The sequence below is a fragment of the Chlorocebus sabaeus genome, chromosome 5 (genome assembly GCF_047675955.1).
Source record: "Chlorocebus sabaeus isolate Y175 chromosome 5, mChlSab1.0.hap1, whole genome shotgun sequence".
Lineage (NCBI taxonomy): Eukaryota > Metazoa > Chordata > Mammalia > Primates > Cercopithecidae > Chlorocebus > Chlorocebus sabaeus.
Genome location: NC_132908.1, coordinates 25340683 through 25359374, shown reverse-complemented (window position 1 = coordinate 25359374; position 18692 = coordinate 25340683). Strand labels below are relative to the sequence as shown.

General features: G+C 44.8%; 1 protein-coding gene across 2 annotated transcripts in view; it reads right to left on the bottom strand.

Annotated features, from left to right (window-relative positions):
* IL21R (interleukin 21 receptor) overlaps nt 1-18692 on the bottom strand; it is a 47612-nt gene that overhangs the window by 14589 nt on the left and 14331 nt on the right. Inside the window, exons 2-4 of one of the 2 annotated variants that reach the window (XM_073015255.1) lie at nt 7752-7849; nt 5181-5245; nt 792-894 (exon numbers count right to left, since the gene is read on the bottom strand). In XM_073015255.1, the coding sequence (XP_072871356.1) occupies nt 792-894; nt 5181-5229 (152 nt within the window). In that variant the 5' untranslated portion in view covers nt 5230-5245; nt 7752-7849. The remainder of the gene's footprint in view (nt 1-791; nt 895-5180; nt 5246-7751; nt 7850-18692) is intronic. The other variant, XM_007988492.3, reaches the window with a different exon arrangement.

Sequence of the window (18692 nt, the reverse complement as noted above, 5' to 3'; positions counted from 1 at the left end):
CTGTTGTCCAGGCTGGAGTGCAGTGGTGTGATCATAGCTCACTGCAGCCTCGACCTCCTGAGCTTGGTCCTCCTGCCTTAGACTCTCAAGTAGCTGGGACTACACAATTGTGCCACCACGCCTGACTGATTTATTTTTGTAGAGATGGGGTTTTGTGATGTTGCCCAGGCTGGTCTCAAACTCCGGAACTCAAGTTATCCTCCTTCCTTGGCCTCCCAAAGTGCTGGGGTTAGAAGCATGAGCCACTGAACCTGGCCTGTAAATGGTTTTGAATGAATGAATGAGCTGATGGATAACGGAAGCTCTTCTTTATCCTGAGCTGCATAGGGTCTAAAAGGGACCCATGGACTTTGGAGTTGGAAAGTCTGAATTTGAATCCCAGCTCCAGCATTCACAGGCTCTGTGACCTTGGGCAAGTTGCTTAACCTCTCTGAACCTCAATGTCCTCATCTGTAAAATGGGAGTAATCATTGTGAGGGTTGGGAGTGACCATTCATGCAAAGCATGTAGCTGGGGGCCTGGCACCTACTAAGTGCTTGAAAAATCATGCAGGAGACCGGCCATCCCGGGGTCTCAAAACCATGGCCAACCTGTGTGGGCGAGATAGTGGCCATTGAAGCTGGTGGATAGACCAACCCTGCGGGCTCCTGACTTTTCAAGTCCTGTGAGCCCTGAGTAGTTGTCTGAAAGGCGGGCACAGTGGTCCTCAGTGCATAGCGTCCTCCTGGGGGAATCACTGAGCAGGCACCGTGAGTTGCATCCCCAGGGACTGGCGAGGCCCGGCCACTTACCAGGTAAGGGTGAGCGTGCTGGGGTGGAGGTTCCACATCTCCAGGATGCAGATGACCGTCTGGAGGTAATCGGTGTAGCAGACGAGGTCGGGGCAGCCCCAGCCTGGAGGGTCAGGTGGGAGAGAGGCCTTGGTGGGTGGGGACTGCAGAGCTTCCTCTCCACCCCCTTGAAGGCTGGAGGAAGAGTGGGTGCAGGGGTCCCCAGGCCGGGACAAATATGAGGACTCAGGAGCTGCTAAGATGTAAGCCTGGCGCCCAGGGGGCCTCGCTACCTGGGAATTCCTTGTTTGAGCACCAGTGTTTCAAGGCTGGCTATGAAGACAGGACACTCATGATGGCAAATAATATAAAACTAGCTGGTCCCCAGCTCAGCACCCTCCCCCAGAGCCCTGCGCCTGGCCACCAGGTCTGTGTCCCTCCTGGCCGAGCTCCCACTCAGAATGGCAACATCCTAAATGCCCCGGATGTGGTAGGAACCTAACCAGCGCACTCCCACACACGCCAAGAGGGTCAGGACCTCATGGAGTCAAGGACAGCTATGCTGAAAATGTCCCAAAACCCTGAAAGGAAGAGACTTTGGCTCTACAGAATTTGGCTCCACAGGACACGCACTCTCAGAGATTCAGGAAGGTGCTTCAAGGAGCAGGAGACCGTGAGAGAATTAAGAAGCCCTAGGACACTTTTGCAGAAAGGTCTGCGTGAGCCTGCAGCCAAAAATGCCACCGCCACGGCCACCAAGAAGTCATCAAGGTATTGCCCTATGAGGAAATTTTGTTGGAAGATTTAACACCTTTCCATCCTGCTCCCCAAACATTAATTGTTTCACTGTGTTCTAAAACAGAGGGGCGATCATCATCTAAATTTTGTTAAATGTTGGACAAAATCAATGGAATAATTTGTAATTTTGTTTTGTATATTCGAGTGCCATTTCCACTATTTTTTGCTGCTATTTACTAGAAACTTGTACCGCCCATCTCTTTTTTTGAGATAGGATCTCTTGCTCTGCTGTCCAGACTGGAGTGCAGTGGTGTGATCTCAGCTCACAGCAGCCTCCACCTCCTGGGCTCAAGCAATCCTCCCGCTTCAGCTTCCTGAGTAGCTGAGACGACCGTTGTGCAACACCATGCCTGGATAATTTTTGTGTTTTTGTAGAGACAGGCTTTCACCATGTTGCCCAGGCTGGTCTCAATCTCCGGAGCTCAAGTGATCCACCTGCCTCGGTCTCCCAAAGTGCTGGGATTATAAGATTGAGCCGTTATGCCTGGCCTTGTTCCCCTTTATAAGTGGGTTCATTTTCGGTGGCTTTTTCCTATTTTCCCTTGACTAATGAAGACCCATGAGGTGATGGTGGCGGTAGGTTCCCTTCTTGGGTCTCAGTCTAGGACAGAACCTATATTCGGAGCCAAGAATACTGTGTTTGGAAACGTCCTTTAGTCCACTGTAGAGGTGAGAACACTGAGGCTCCAAGACTAGACCACGTCTCTCGTCTCTGTTGGTCTGGGCTGCTGAGACACTCACCCAGGGAAGGAAAAACCTAGTCTGTGCTAGTTTTTCATAGCCGCACACATGGCAGACATTGCTAATGGATCACAGCACTCTCTCCCCTAGGCGTGACCTCAGAATGCTTCTCAACACAGTTCTCCAGGCAGTGGCTACCAAGGGGTCTGAGTCATGGAAATAAATCTTGCTCTAGAGGGGGCTTTCCTCAGGGAGACACACAGGACTTGTCAGTGGGGTGCAAAGGAGCTAGTTCCAGCATTTGATGGAGAAAACAGGACTGATTTTGGCAAAACCTCAACACAGAGCCTCTAAGTAGCTGTGTCATCTCTGAGTCTGTACCCTCATGGTTCTTTCTCAGGGCGCTAGGAATTTGGAGAGGAGCTGCCATTCCTAGCCAGGTTCAAAGTTACCAAGGGACAGAGCTTGTTTCCAAACTTGGGGAGGCAACAGCAGTCCCCGAATGGCATGGAGGTGGCACCAGGGATGGGAGGGTGGGAAAGTGCCCGGTCAGTACCCCAGCTACAGGGCAGAGAGCCCCAGGGCCATCCCTTGTCTGGGGTTATGAAAGCGTGCAGGAGGCAGTGAGAGACGCACAAAGTGACTGTGCTGTCCCCAGCTCTGTGACTGTAAACACGTGAGTCAAAACTGCTTCTCCTCCCCATGTGTAAGCCGGAGATACTGCTTGCCCTAGAGGCTGTTGAGGTGTTGAGATGAGATGGTGCCTGTGCCTGCACGCTGCCCGCACACGGCTATCACTCAACAGATAGCAGCACAGAGTGGTGAAGACCATGCTACGGTTTGAATGTCTGTGTCCACTCCCAACATTCAGATGCTGAAACTCAGTTGCCAATGTGATCGTATTAAAAGGTGGGGACTCTAGGAGATGATGAAGTCATGGGGGCAGACCCCCCTGAATGAATTATCGATCCTAGAAGAGGGCTGGAGGAACCCAACATTCAGCCCCTTTTTGCACTTCTGCCACATGAAGATGCAGCGTGCGTCCCCTCTGGGGGTTGCAGCCTTCAAGGTGGAATCTTAAAGGCAAAGATGGGGGCCAGGTGCAGTGGCTCATGCCTATAATCCCAGCACTTTGGGAGGCAGAGGTGGGTGGATCATTTGAGGTCAGGAGTTCAAGACCAGCCTGGCCAACATGGTGAAACCCCATCTCTACTAAAAATATGAAAATTAGCCATGGTATGTGCCTGTTATCCCAGCTACTCAGAGGCTGAGGCATAAGCACTGCTTGAACCCGGGAGGCAGAGGTTGCAGTGAGCCAAGATTACACCATTGTACTCCAGCCTGGGTGAGAAAGCAAGACTCAGTCTCCACAAAAAAAATAAAAAATAAAGTAAAGGTGGGGCCCTCACTGGAACCAAAGCTGTTGTTGGTGCCTTGATCTTGGACTTCCCAGCCTCCAGAACTATGAGCAATAAATGTCTATAATTTATACATTACCCAGTCTCACGTATTTAGTCACAGCAGCACAGATGGACTAAGACAGACCCCAAGAACAAATTGATCCCAGCTCCGCCTCTGCCCCGTGGTGTGGCCATGCACCTGTCTCTTAGCCTCTCTGAGCCTCCTCAACCAAAAAATTGGGCGTCATTACAACATGGGCCTTGTGGGACTGTTGGGACAGTGGAACGGGATGACACTCCGAGCTTTGCATGCAGCCAGGGCTTGTTATCTGCACCCACCAGATGTGGAGCCATGATGGGTGACCCAAAGTCTTTTTAGAACCAAGACGGTGATGCTTGCCACTCAGAAAGGGAAAATCAAAGCTTCACATCTGTTTCCTGAAGGAGCTATTTGAGGTCCTGGGTCTTCTGGTAAAAACCAGAGAAAAATGCCCATGAGTCAGCAGAGCAGCCGTTGAGTTCCTCCCCTGCCCCTAGGCCGGCTTCCACACAACTCTGCTGGATCCTGCCTCCTTATGGCCCCCTCCTCCTGGAAGCCCTCCAGGATCTCTCAGTTCTCAGCAGTGTCCTCTCAGTCAGACTCCTGGCCTTCCCTGCTCTGCTTTCTAACATCGCCCCCTCTAACCACAATATCTGGTCCTCCGCGGGCTGCCTACCAAGATTCGGTCTCCTTTTGGCTCTTCCTCCTGTCCCCAGCCCAGGGACCACCAGTGCCTGCTAAGAATCCAGTGATTTTTTTTGTTTGTTTATTGTTGTTGTTGTGGTTGTTATTTTGAGACAGGGTCTCGCTCTGTTGCCCAGGCTGGAGTACAGTTGTCACCTTGACTCACTGCAACCTCCACCTCCCAGGTTCAAGCAATCCTCCCGCCTCAGCCCCACGAGAAGCTGAGACTACAAGCATGAGCTCCTATGCCCGGCTAATTTTGTTTTGTTTTGTTTTGTAGAGACAGGGCTTCACCATGTTGCCCAGGCTGGTCTTGAGATCCTGAGTTCAAACGACTACCCTCCTCGGCCTCCCGAAGGGCTGGGATTCCTGGTGTGAGCCACCACACCCGGCGCAGCAATTGTTGAAAAACATTTCCAAGGAGAGTCATTGCAAAAGGAGAAACTAAGGTTAGATGGAAGGCAGAACTTCCTCACTCAGAGAGTTGACAGCCAGCCAAGGCAGAAGTCAGGGGAAATGAGGGATGAAGCCTCTCATCCCCCCAGTGACACCCGAAGATATAAGCCCGCGGGCTGGGCCACGTGAGACTCACGTCTACTGCTTCTGGTTTGTGGAGCTCTTTGGTGGATGGATTCTGGTTAGTGGAGAGCCGGCTATTGGACTCGCATCAGCCTCAAGGGCACGGATGTCATCTGTTCTGCATCTGTGGACTCTAGCCGTGTTTTTGAGCCCACAAAGCCAGCCCGGCCCTCGCTCAGCTCTGTGATGGAGGCCCTCCCCACCCGCAGACCACGGGCAGCCACTTACCTCCCTGGAGCAGCAGCAGGAGCAAGGGGGCGGCCCAGCCACGCAGCATGCTGACTCCTACAGGCCTGCAAGAGACACGCAGCGGAGGGTGAACCAGGCAGGGCTCAGGGCTCCCCCAGCCTCCCCCTCATCCTGTCTCTTCTCAGGCAGACTTGCCCTCGATTCTTGGAACTGTCTTAAGAAAAAAGCAAGATCCCGCGGAGCCTGTGGATGACCCCAAGAACTCCCACCTCTTAGAAGTGGCAGATTCACCCTGAGAATTCCTTCTCCCACCTTCTTCCTGCCCCCACCTCACATCACAAATGCAAAGTGAATTTGTTTTATTATTTTATTTTAATATTTTTAGAGATGGGCTCGTGTTCTGCTGCCTAGGCTGGAGTGCAATGGCACAATCATGGCTCACTGCAGCCTCAATCTCCTGGGCTCAAGTGATCCTCCTGCATCAGCCTCCCGAGTAGCTGGGACCAGAGGCATGTGCCACCATGCCTGGCTAATTTTTAACACATTTTTGTAGGGATGGCATCTTGCTATGTTGCCCAGGCTGGTCTCAAACTCCTGGGCTCACGTGATCCTCCTACCTTGGCCTCTCAAAGTGCTGGGATGACAGGTGTGAGCCACTATCCCCAGCACAGGGTGAATTTAAAGAGTGAGGAGATTGCTGACTATTTTGCCCTTGCTGAGCCTATTGATGTAGCATTGTGTGTGAAATTAAATTATGTATGAATCTATCTAACAAAGAAAGAGGGAGGGAAAACGAGAAGAAGAGAGGAAGAGAAGAAGAAAAAACTAGTTTGGAAAGTGGGATCTGCTGAGGAGCAATTTTGGATCTTCTTTCCTGTAAACATCCATGTTGATAGCTCAGTAAATTGGCCTTTTTATTTTTATTTTTTTTAGACAAAGTCTCACTCTATTGCCCAGGTTGGAGTGCAGTGGCCTGATCTCGGCTCACTGCAACCTCTACCTCCCAGGTTCAAGCGATTCTCCTGCCTGAGCTTCCCAAGTAGCTGGGAATACAGGTGGCTGCCACCACGCCCAGCTAATTTTTGCATTTTTAATAGAGACAGAGTTTTGCCATGTGGACCAGGCTGGTCTCGAACTCCTGGCCACAGGTGATACACCTGCCTCAGCCTCTCAAAGTGCTGGAATTACAGGCATGAGCCACTGCGCCCAGCCATCAATAAACTGGCTTCTTACTGAATAATAAATCCAAAGTTAACCCACAAAGTTAACCCCTGCTGAATACTTAAGATAAGGTTAGCCCAATAATCAGGCTTCTTACTCCATTACAAAGCCCAGATTAGCCCACTGGGGAGCATGCTAGGAAATCCAGGCCCAACCAAACAGAAAACTTGACCTCCTAATTTAGGCCAGGATGGAGAAGGAACCTCTTTGGGGAACAGAGTGAGGTTATCCGGGAAGAGTGGCCTTTTCTGTCTTGGGCAGAGGAATGACCCACCAAGCTGGCAATACCAGGCTCCTCCTGGGACTTGTGTGTTGCACCCACCAGCTCTGTGTCTGAGGAAGTGCCAACCAGAGGGTAGTGGTCCACCTATCTAGACTCAGGAGCCCCTCCCAGACCAGCCCCCACAGACAAGAAGGGAGCTAAAACTAAACCTAAGAGGGATGTCCCATGCAGGACCCAAGTCATAGGCATGGCTTTCTCCAGACACTATCCCTGACTCCACAAGGGGAAGACCCTCCTCCTCTGCACCAGGGTTCCCAGAGATCCTCCTCTGGCCCCATCCATTGTTCTCTCTGACGTCCCTCACGGAGTCACCAAAGAACCCTGGGTTAGGGCACTGGCTGGGGAGCCAGGGAGGTTCAGATGACCAACTGTGTGGCTCCGGGCCAGTCCGTTGCCCTCTCTGAGCCTTGTAAAGTGGAGACAGCAAGGCCTGCTTCCAGGCTTCTTGTGAGAATTCAAGGAGGTGATTTGCATAAAACCCTGGGGATGGCCCCCATCACATAAACACTCAACCAACAGCTGTAATGGATGGAGAATGTAGAGCATCAGAAATGGAAGGGGTCTCAGAATGATCCAGCCAAGAGTTGTGAAAATATCTCATTTCCAAAATTTTGGCCATATTTGTATACTGTGTGCACTGTTGTTTATTTTAATATATATTTTAATGTATTTTCCATAGATAAGCACACTTAAAAATTTACCTCCAGCATCATCCTAAGCAATAATATCGCTACTCAAATAAAATAATGTTGGGGTAGATGCTGTTTCAACCTGCTTTTAGGAATATGAATCTTGTGGGGTTCCAACCCCTGCAGAGGTCCCGTTCTCGCACTTTGAAGATGTGGCCTCTGATCACAGGAAGGGGAGTCTGTGTCTGCCCCCTCACTAGTGTGTCCACATCCATCACCCCAGCCACAGTGCGAGTCCTGACATAGCTCTGTCCTTGTCACTCCCTGATGGCTTTATCTTGACCACAGCACAACAGAGTGCAAACTCCTTTGCCCAGATTCAAGGTTCCTCATCCCCAGCTTGACCAACATAGCAAGACCTTGTCTCTACCAAAAATAAAAATAGAAGTAAAAGTAAGTTAGCCGGGTGGCACGCACCTGTGGTCCCAGCTATTCGGGAGGCTGAGGAATGAGGATCGCTTGAGTGCAGGAGGTCCAGGCTGCAGTGAGCCATGATTGCACTATTGCACTCCAGCCTGAATGAAAGAGTGAGACCCTGTCTTTACAAAAACAGACAAACAAAAAACTCCTCATCCCTCTTAATTTCTTACCTCTGCCTACATCACAGAGCCCTAGGGATGCGGAGCAGGTACCTGCTGCTTCTGCCTGCCTGGCGTCTTTTCCTAAAGAGCTCCTCCATCTGAGCTGCCTCTAGTGGTTTGCCTGAGGCTGACTCCACCCCATGCTCCACAAAGTGGGCTCCTGACCCAGACTTGGCCAATCAAAACACCCCATCTGTCTGACCACAATGATTGCATCAGGGATGGATGTCAACCCAGGCAAGGCCAGTGAAAGCAGTCCTGAGATTTTTTTTTTTCTAGAACTCTAGAAAACTGACACTTTTTTTAAGTATCTTCTGAGAGCTTGTAGCCATCTTTGTCACCTCGTAGAGACAGCCTCCTTGAAAATGGCATCCATACTGAGAAATACAAATCAGGAGTCCCCATGGCATCATGTGAGGTCCTGGATCCAGCCATATCTGATGTCCACCCTGTGGACTTCTCATTTCCATGAGCCAGAAACCACCTATGTTGCTCAATCATGTTGAATTCTATTTCTGTCGCTTGCCACCAAAGATCCCTGACACAGTGGAGTAGAGAAAAGAGCTCAGAATTTGAAACCAGAAGATCTTGGGAGCAAATAGTAGCTCTTCTCTGGCTCTTTTACTCTCTGAACTCAGTGACCATCTCTGAAATGGGGACAATAGTGCTCACTGCACCTGGCAGTGAAGAAGAGGCTGTGAGAAAGCAGATGTGGTAGTGCTTCATGGACTGTGAAGTGCTGTACCAGTGCATGGGTTTCCTGACATTACTGGCCAACTACCCTGAATTACTCATCATCTCCCCAGCAGCCCAGCCTTCGTCATGCGTCTCTGCCTCTGCCGGAGCAGACTCCTCCCCTCCAACACCTTTCCCCTCCCATCCTCTCAACTCAGCTTTCACGGTCCATGTGCTGTATCCCTGCAGCCATACTGGAGTGTTCTAGAACTCCTGCCACTGGCCTATTGCATTTGAGGTTTTCACTGGTGCTACTATTAATTATCCACTTACTATTGATCTTTACCTTGCCTTCTATTTTTTACTCCAATAAACATGTCCCAAAAATATTATATCGTGACCATCAGCAGATAACTGACATGAAATAGACACAGAGTATGTGCCATGCTGGTTAAGACACAGACTATGGAGCTGGCCGGTCTCAGTTCAAATCCCAGCTCTGCCACTTACAGGTTTTGGGGCCTTGTGCAGTTTGCTTAACCTTTCTGGGCCTCATCTGTAATATGGGAATAACAATGATCATGGTACCTGCCTCATAGGTCCTTGGGAGAATTACATTAGTCAACATTTATAAAGCGTTCAGAACAGTGCCTGGCATATAGGAGATATTATATAAGCGTTACTTAAACAAAACAATCAACTTACCATAAAACTAAATACAATAAACCATAAAAACTAAATACAAGAAAAACAAAGGCAGTAATTGAATTTTAGTGAGATGCTACTGCCTGCCTGAGAGTCCTAGAAGCTGGAGATGTGGTTTGTCTTTGTTTAAAGTTAAGAAAGGGAGGCCAGGCACAGTGGCTCATGCCTGTAATCCCAGCACTTTGGGAGGCTGAAGTGGGAGGATCAGTTGAGGTCAGGAGTTTGAGACCAGCCTGGCCAACATGGTGAAACCCCATCTCTACTGAAAATACAAAAATTAGCCGGGCATCATGGTGTGTGCCTGTAATCCCAGCTACTCTGGAAGCTGAGACAGGAGAATTGCTTGAACCCAGGAGGAGGCAGAGGTCGCAGTGAGCAGAGGTTACACCACTGTACTCCAGCCTGGGCAACAGAGCAAGACACTGTGTCTCAAAAAAAAAAAAAAAAAAAGAGAGAGAGAGAGTAGTGTTTAAGACACGATAGCACCAGATCAAGAGTCTTCTGTCAGCAGGGCGAGTGATGAAAGGCCTAACGCTTTCACTAGGGGATCCAGGGATATTTAACACTGTTTAAAATAAACTGCTCACTTCTGGAAAACATCAGCTTAAAAATACAGACTTTCTCCATCACTCCCTCCTCACGCTCCCACAGCACCACGTGGGGCCTCCCCTAATTCCACTGCCTTCTCTGCCCCGAATCCATTCCCTTTTGGGTCTTTGCACGCAGGCCGACCCCTGAGGGCAACAGCACCTTGTCCTCAGAAGCAGATCGGGTCACCATATGTGTTTCCTGCAAGGACAGAAGTTGTCTTAGGAGGCTTCCTGCTACAGGAGCCCCTTGATATGGTTTGGATATTTGTCCCACCCAAATCTCATGTTGAAACGTCATCCCCGATGTTGGAGGTGGGGCCTGGTGGGAGGTGATTGGATCATGGGGGTGGATTTCTCATGAATGGCTCAGCGCCATCCCCTTGGTGATGAGTGAGTTCACCTGAGATCTAGTTGTTTCGCAGTGTGTGGTGCTTCCCCCTTCTCTCTTTTGCTTCAGCTCTCGCTACGTGATGTGTCTGCTCCTGCTTCACTTTCTGCCTTGAGTAAAGGCTCCCTGAGAGCCTCCTTACCAGAAGCCGAGCAGATGCTGGCACCATGCTTGTACAGCTACAGAACGATGAGCCAATTAAACCTCTTTTCTTTATAAATTACCCAATCTCAGGTATTGCTTTATGGCAATGCAAGAATGGCCTAACACACCGCTGCAGCACCCAGCCTCTGCAGTGTCCTATGGAGCAGTGAAGCACACCTGACTTGGAGCGTGCCAGGTCCCAGCTGTATGTTTATGGGTAAGTTCCCTAGCCCCTCTGATTCTCTGTTTTCTCATCTATAAAATGGAGGTCATTAATCTTTGCTGCAGTTTGTCATGAGCATTAAAAGCATCATCGAATTTCAAGTCCTGTAGGTGCGTTTATCCACCAGTATCAGTCCTGAGAAATATTTCCTGGAGTTGCTGTAATTCACACTAAAAGTTGACCAACTTCAGGAGATTCTGGGGAAATGGAGAAGCTTGGGGCAGGAAATTAGATTGAGGTGAGTGCTATGGAGAATATAAGGTGCTTAACTTCACAGTGGACACAATGGCTCATGCCAGGAATCCCAACACTTTGGGAGGCTGAGGTGGGTGGATCACCTGAGGTCAGGAGTTCGAGACCAGCCTGGCCAACATGGTGAAACCCATCTCTACTAAAAATACAAAAATTAGCCAGGTGTGGTGGTGGGTGCCTGTAATCCCACCTACTCTGGAGGCTGAGGCAGGAGAATCACTTGAATCCGGAAGGTGGAGGTTGCAGTGAGCCAAGATCACACCACTGTGCTCCAGCCTGGGCAACAGAGCAAGACTCCATTTCAAAAAAAGAAGAAATGAAATACAAAGAAATACCATTTTAATTTTGTCAGATTAGCCAAAACTAAAAGTCTGATGACATCACATGTTGCTCAGGATATGATATAATAGGAACTCTCATTTATAGCCACAGGAAATGTAAATTATTACCACTGGGCTGGTAAAAAGTTTGGCATGACCTAATAAAAGCGAACACCTATCCTACCTAAGACCGCGTAACTTCACTCTTGAAATTCTTCTGGCGTGTCTACAGCAGCATTGATTTTAACAGTGAAAAATTGGAAACAATCTAAATAGCCATCATCAGGAGAGTGAAAAAATAAATCGCAATATTGTCACTCCGTGTAAACATGAATGATTTACAGCCACACACAACAAAGTGAATGACTCTCACCAACAAAATTTGGAGTGAAAAAAGGAAGTTCGAGGACAGCATAAGCATAGTAACAGCATCTACACCACACTGAAAACCATACAAATCATCCTATATATTATTTAGGTGAGCATACCTGTCATAAAAATATTTAAAAATTCATGGGGATAATAACATCAAATTTTGAATAGTATGGAAAAGGAGGGGGTGTGAGAAAGAGGAATGTTCAAGGGTCTCAACAGTTCGGTAAAACTTGGTGAAGCTACCATGGGTGCTGATTATATTTATGCCCTTTTGTATGTTCAAACTGTTTCATAACATTTTAAATGTAAAGGAGGCTTAGTTTTGTAAAATAAAATATGGATGAGGGACTTCCACTTCTGGCTATAATGAAGTGACCATTGTCAGACTAATCCTCCCAATGAGGGCAACTACTAAGCAGAAAACAAACAAACAAACAAACAAAAAAAAAACAAAAAAAACCACACAAGAGAGTGCCAAGTTATATAGTACTTAACAGAAAAAAAAAAATGCATTGAAGTTCTGCACTCAATTTCCCCCGAAATCATGTGCCAAGTCATTGAAAATAAGTAGCATACCAAGAAACTTAGCAAAAAACACCTGCTAATAGGTGGGAAAACTAAGAAGGAATTTTCACAGTTTTACAAGCTGAGGAAAGAATTAGAGTTCAGGGCCTGGCCAAAAAAAAAAAAAAAGATGGGCCCTGGTGAGTACCCAGCTATTTAGAAAAGACTATTCCTTGGGAATACGGAAAAATTAGAAATAGTTCATTCTTGACTGCATCAAGGTGTGATCTGCTTATATGTTATATCTCTGCTAGAAGAAAATTTAAACGGATCTAGAAAAAGTTAGCTTCATCCAAAGCCTCTATACTTTTTATACATAATGTCCAACATTCAGCTAAAATTACAAGGCAAATCAGAAAACAGTACCAAATGATCAACAATGAAGATAAAATAGATAATAGAAACAGTTACATAGGTGAATTGGAAAATGGCATTATCAGATGTAATTTAAAATAACTATGATTAATGTGTTCAAAAATTCTACCAGAAATTTGGAACCTATTTAAAAAGTAGCAATCCTAGAACTGAAAAATGTAATAACTGAAGTTTATAAGAGTTGAAGAGATGGACTTGGCAACATAGTAGCAACATCAGAAGAGAAGATTAGTAAACTGGAAGATTGATCAATAGAAAATACCAAGATTGAAGCATGCAGAGAAGAAAAGTTCAAAAATACAGAAAAGAGCAAAAGAGACACAGAAGACATTGTGAAAAGATCTAACATACATGCATTTGCAATTAAGAAACAGAAGAGAGAGAAAACAAGGTAGACAAAATAGCAGTGATCTTAGTTAAAATTTGTTTCCAAACTAACAAAAGACATTAAGCCACAGATTTAAATAGCTCTACAAACCACAAAAAGGATAAATACAAAGAAAACCACATCTGGGCATATCATAGAAAAACTATTTAAAAAACTAAAAGACTGCAGTATGCAGAGAAAAAAGACACTTCACCGTGTTCAAGGAAGCAACAATAAGACTGGCAGCTGACTTTTTAACAAAATGATGGAAGACAGCGGACAATGGAACAACTTCTTTCAATGCTGAAATTTCGAAAGCCAACTTCGAATTTTAAAAAATCTCTTAAAAAATAAAGACAAGGTCAATATAATAAGGAGATCTATAAAAATATCACAGTTCACATCATACTTAATGGTAAAGAAATGAAAGCTTTGCTCCTAAGATCATGAACAAGACAAGTATGTCCACTCTTGTGACTTTTATGAAACATTTTACTAGAGGTTCTAGCCAAGGCAATTAGGTAAGGAAAAGAAATAAAAACCATTCAGATTGGAAAAGAAGAAGTAAACCATTTCTCTTTGCAGATAATATGATCTTGTATGTACAAAACTAAAGGAATTTACACCTAAAACAAAAACCAATTAGAGTTAATAAACAAATTTAGCAGAGTTGTAGAATATCAGCTCAATAGACACAAATAATGATATTTTATACACACTGGCAATAAATAATCTGAAGATGAAATTAATAAAGTGATTTCATTTACAATAATACAAAACAGAATAAAATGGTTAAAGTAAATTTAACACAATTCATTAGTTATGTTAATATGAGATGAATTCATTTATTCATGTGAGACTTATGCAATAAAATCTACAAATGTTATTGAAATAAATTATAGAAAACCTAAATAAATGAAGGATATACCATGTTCATAGATTGGAAAACTTAATGTTATCAAGATGATGCCTCCAATTGATCTACAGATTCAAAGTAATCTCTATAAAAATCCCAGCTGGCTCTTTTTTTTTTTTTCCACAGAAATTGACAAAGTAGGACCGCCTGAGAGTCCTAGAAGCTGGAGATGTGGTTTGTCTTTGTTTAAAGTTAAGAAAGGCAGGCCAGGCACATGGGCTCATGCCTGTAATCCCAGCACTTTGGGAGGCTGGGAGTAGAATAGCAGAAAAGATTTTGAGAAAGAACACAGTTAGAGGAGTCAAACTTCCTTATTTCAAAGCTTACTACAAAGCTACACTTATCAACACTGTGGTACTGACACATAGACGTACATATAGATCAGTGGGATTGAACTGAGAGTTCAAAAATAAGTGCATACATTTATGTTTAACTGATTCTTGATGTGGGTGCCAAAACAATTCAGTGGGGGGAAAGAATAGTCTTTAAAACAAATGGTACTGCAGAAATAGATATCTACAATGCAATATAATGAAGCTAGATTTCTACTTCACACCATATACAAAAATTTACTCAAAATAGATTAAAGACCTAGATGTAAAAAGTAAAACTACTAAACTCTTAGAATAAAACCTAGGTGCAAATCTTCATGACCTTGTATTAGATAATAATAGTTTCTTAAATATGATGCAAAAGCATAAACAAAGAAAAAATAGATCTATTAAACTGTATCAAAATTTAAAATGTTTGTGCTTCAAGGATACTATCAAGAAAGTAAAACTATAACATGCAGCATGGGAAAAAAGTATTTGCACATCATGTATTTGTTAAAGGTCTGGTATTTAGAATATATAAAGAATGCTTGCAACTCAAGATCTAAAAGACAAGAATTAAAATTTTAAATGGACAAAATATTTGAATAGACATTTCTCCAAAGAAGATAGCCAAACAACAAACCCATGAAAAGGTGGCCACTGACCTTACTCTCTAGAGAGATGCAAATCAAGAACATAATGAGATACCCCTTCACATGCATTAGGAGGGTAATAATAATCAATCACAAGTGTGAATGAGAAATTTGAACCCTTATACATAGCTGGTGAGAATGTGAAATGGTGCAGCCACTAAGGAAAACAGTTTTGCAGTTTCTCAAAACGTTAAATGCAGTCACGTGCTGCATAATGACATTTCAGTCAATGACAGACTGCATATACGTAGGCGGGCCCATAGGACGATAATGAAGGTGAATAATTCCTATTGTCTAGTGATGTCATAACACAGCACTTTACTCATGGTCTTATGACGATGCTGGTGGAAGCAAATTTACTGCACTGCCAGTCATATAAAAGTACAGCATATGCAGGGCTACGTGTGGTGGCTCATGCCTGTAATCCCAGCACTTTGGAAGGCCGAGGCGGGTGGATCATTTGAGGTCAGGAGTTGAAGACCAGTGTGACAAACATGGTGAAACCCCGTTTCTACTAAAAATACCAAAAATTAGCCAGGCGTGGTGACACATGCCCGTAGTCCCAGCTCCTCAGGAGGCTGAGGCAGGAGAATCACTTGAATGGGGAGGCAGAGGTAGCAGTGAACCGAGATCATGCCACTGCACTCCAGCCTGGGCAACAGAGAGAGACTCCGTCTCAAAAAAAAAAAAAGGTAGCCTATACAATTATGTATTGTACATAATGCTCAATAATAATAATAAACTATGTTACTGGTGTATGTATTTACTATACTATATCTTAAATCACTATTTTAAGGTGTACTCCTTGTACTTATTTTTTAAAATGTTGGATGGGCACAGTGGCTCACGCCTGTAATCCCAGCATTTTGGGAGGCTGAGGCAGGTGGATCACTTGAGGTCAGGAGTTGGAAACCAGCCTGGCTAACATGGTGAAACCCCGTCTCTACTGAAAATACAAAAATTAGCCAGGCATGGTGGTGTGTGCCTGTAATTCCAGCTATTTGTGAGACTGAGGCACGAGAATCGCTTGAACCCAGGAGGCAGAGGCTGCAGTGAGCCAAAATCACACCTCTGCACCCCAGCCTGGGTGACAAGGCAAGACTTAAAAACAAACAAAAATGTTAACTGTAAAACAGCCTCAGGCAGGTCCTTCAGGATGGATTCCAGAAGAAGGCACCATTATCATAGGAGATGCCAGCTCCATGTGTGTTTTTGCCCCTGAAGACCTTCCAGTGGGACAAAATGTGGAGGTGGAAGACAGTCATAGTGATGCGCTTGACCCTGTGTAGCCCTAGGCTAATGTGTGTGCTTGTGTCTTAGATTTTTTGTTTTTTGTTTTTTGGGTTTTCTGGGGATGGAGTTTTGCTGTTGTTGCCCAGGCTGGAGTGCAATGGCACAGTCTCGGTTTTCCCGGGTTCAAGAGATTCTCCTGCCTCAGCCTCCCAAGTAGCTGGGATTTTAGGCGCCTACCACCGTGCTTGGCTAATTTTGTATTTTTAGTAGAGACGGGGTTTCACCATGTTGGCCAGGCTGGTCTCAAACTCCTGATTGCAGGTGATCCGCCCCCCTTGGCCTCCCAAAGTGTTGGGATTACGGGCGTGAGCCACCACGCCCGACGTGTCTTAGGTGTTAACAAAAAAGAATTTTTTAAGTAAAAAAATAAAAAATAAAAAATTTAAAAATATAATATATAAAAACACTTTTAGAATAAGACTATAAAGAAAAAATATTTTGTATAGCTGTACAACGTGTTTGTGTCTTAAGATGTGTTAGTACAAAAGTGCACGAAAACACTTAAGTGTTATTACAATAAGATAACTGTTATTACAAACGTGTTATTCAAAAAGTTTTAAAAAGTTAAAACGTTTATAAAGGAAAAATGTTGGACGGGCGTGGTGGCTGGCTCACATCTGTAATCCCAGCACTTGGGGAGGCCAAGGCGGGCAGACCATGAGGTCAGGAGATCAAGACTATCCTGGCTAACATGGTGAAACCCCGTCTCTACTGAAAATACAAAAAAATTAGCCAGGTGTGGTGGCGGGCGCCTGTAGTCCCAGCTACTAGGGAGGCTGAGGCAGGAGAATTGCTTAAACCTGGGAGGTGGAAGTTGCAGTGAGCTGAGATTGCGCCACTGCACTCCAGCCTGGGCGATAGAGTGAGACTCTGTCTCAAAAAATAAAATAAAATAAAATAAAATAAAATAAAATAAAATAAAGGAAAACTGTTACAGTAAGCGAAAGTTAATTTATTATTCTAAAAATTCAAATAAATTTAGAGTAGCCTAAGAGTCCAGTGTTGATAAAGTTTACAGGAGTGTACAGTAATGTCCTGGGACTTCACGTTCCCTCAGCACTTACTCACTGACATCCAGAGCAACTTCTAATCCTGCAAACTCCATTCATGGTAAGAGCCCTACACAGGCGTGCCATTTTTTTCATATTTTATATCATGTTTTCACTGTACTTTTTCTATGTTTAGATACACAAATACTTACAATTGTGTTACAGTTGCCTACAGTATTCAGTACCATATCATGCTGTGCAGGTTTATAGCCTATTAGCAACAGGCTATAAGACACAGCCTAGGTGTGTAGTAGGCTATGCCATCTAGGTTTGTGTAAGTACACTCTATGACATTCACACAATGACAAAATTACCGAATGACACATTTCTCAGAATGTATCCTCATCATTAAGCAACGTGTGACTGTACAGTGTTGCCATATGACCAAGAAATTTCACACCTAGGTATATAGTGAAAAGAATTGACTGGACGCAGTGGCTCATGCTTTGTAATCCCAGCATATTGGGAGGCCGAAGTGGGAGGGTTGCTTGAGGCCAGGAGTTTGAGACTAGCCTGGATAACATGGCAAGACCTCATCTCTACAAAAATTAAAATTAAAACATTTGCTGGGCATGGTGGTATGCACCTGTGGACCCAGCTACTCAGGAGGCTACGGTGGGAGGATCACTTGAGCTCAAGAGTTTGAGGCTAGCTACAGTGAGCTGTTTTTCACACCATTGCACTCCAGCCTGGGTTACAGGGTGTGACCCTGTCTCAAAAAAAAAAAAAAAAAAAAAAAAAAGAAAAGAAAGAAAGAAAGAAAGAAAGGAAAAGAAAAGAAAAAAGAAAAGAAAACAATTACGGATATATGTCCAGAAAGAAATTTATAAACCATTGTACACAAATGTTCATAGCAACATTATTCATAATACTAAAAAACTGGAAACAAGCAAAACTTCTATCAACTGGTGAATGGATAAGAAATGTAGTATATCCATGCAGTAGAATATTATTTCGCCACAAAAGGGAATGAACTACTCATACGTGCTACAAAATGGATGAACTTTAAAAATTCATGCTAAAGTAAAGACACCAGACACAAAAGGCTTCATATGGTATGATTCCACATGTATGAAATGTCCAGCATTGGCAGGTCCATAGAGACAGAAAGTAGGTTAGTGGTTGCCAGGAGCTGAGGCTGAGGGACCGGGGGATAGAGAGTAACAGCAATGGGTGTAGGTTTGTTTTTGGAGTCATGAAAATGTGGAGTTAGTGGTGATGGCTGCACAACTTTGTTGAATTGCACATCTTAAGAGTACATTTTCAGTTTTGCGAATTACATCTGAAATATAGATTTTTGAAAACGAAGGCAAAATAGGGATTTATTTTTCAGACAAAAAATAAGTGAGAGATTTTGTCACTGATAGACCTGCATCAAGAGATATACGACAGTGAGTTTTTCAGGTAAAAGAAAAATATTTCCAGGTGGGAAGCAAGGTACTGTAGGGTGAAATGAAGAGCAACAGAAAGTACTCTAAATATATGAATTAGGCCGGGTGTGGTGGTTCACGCCTGTAATCCCAACACTCTGGGAGGTCAAGGTGGGTGGATCACCTGAGGTCAGGAGTTCGAGA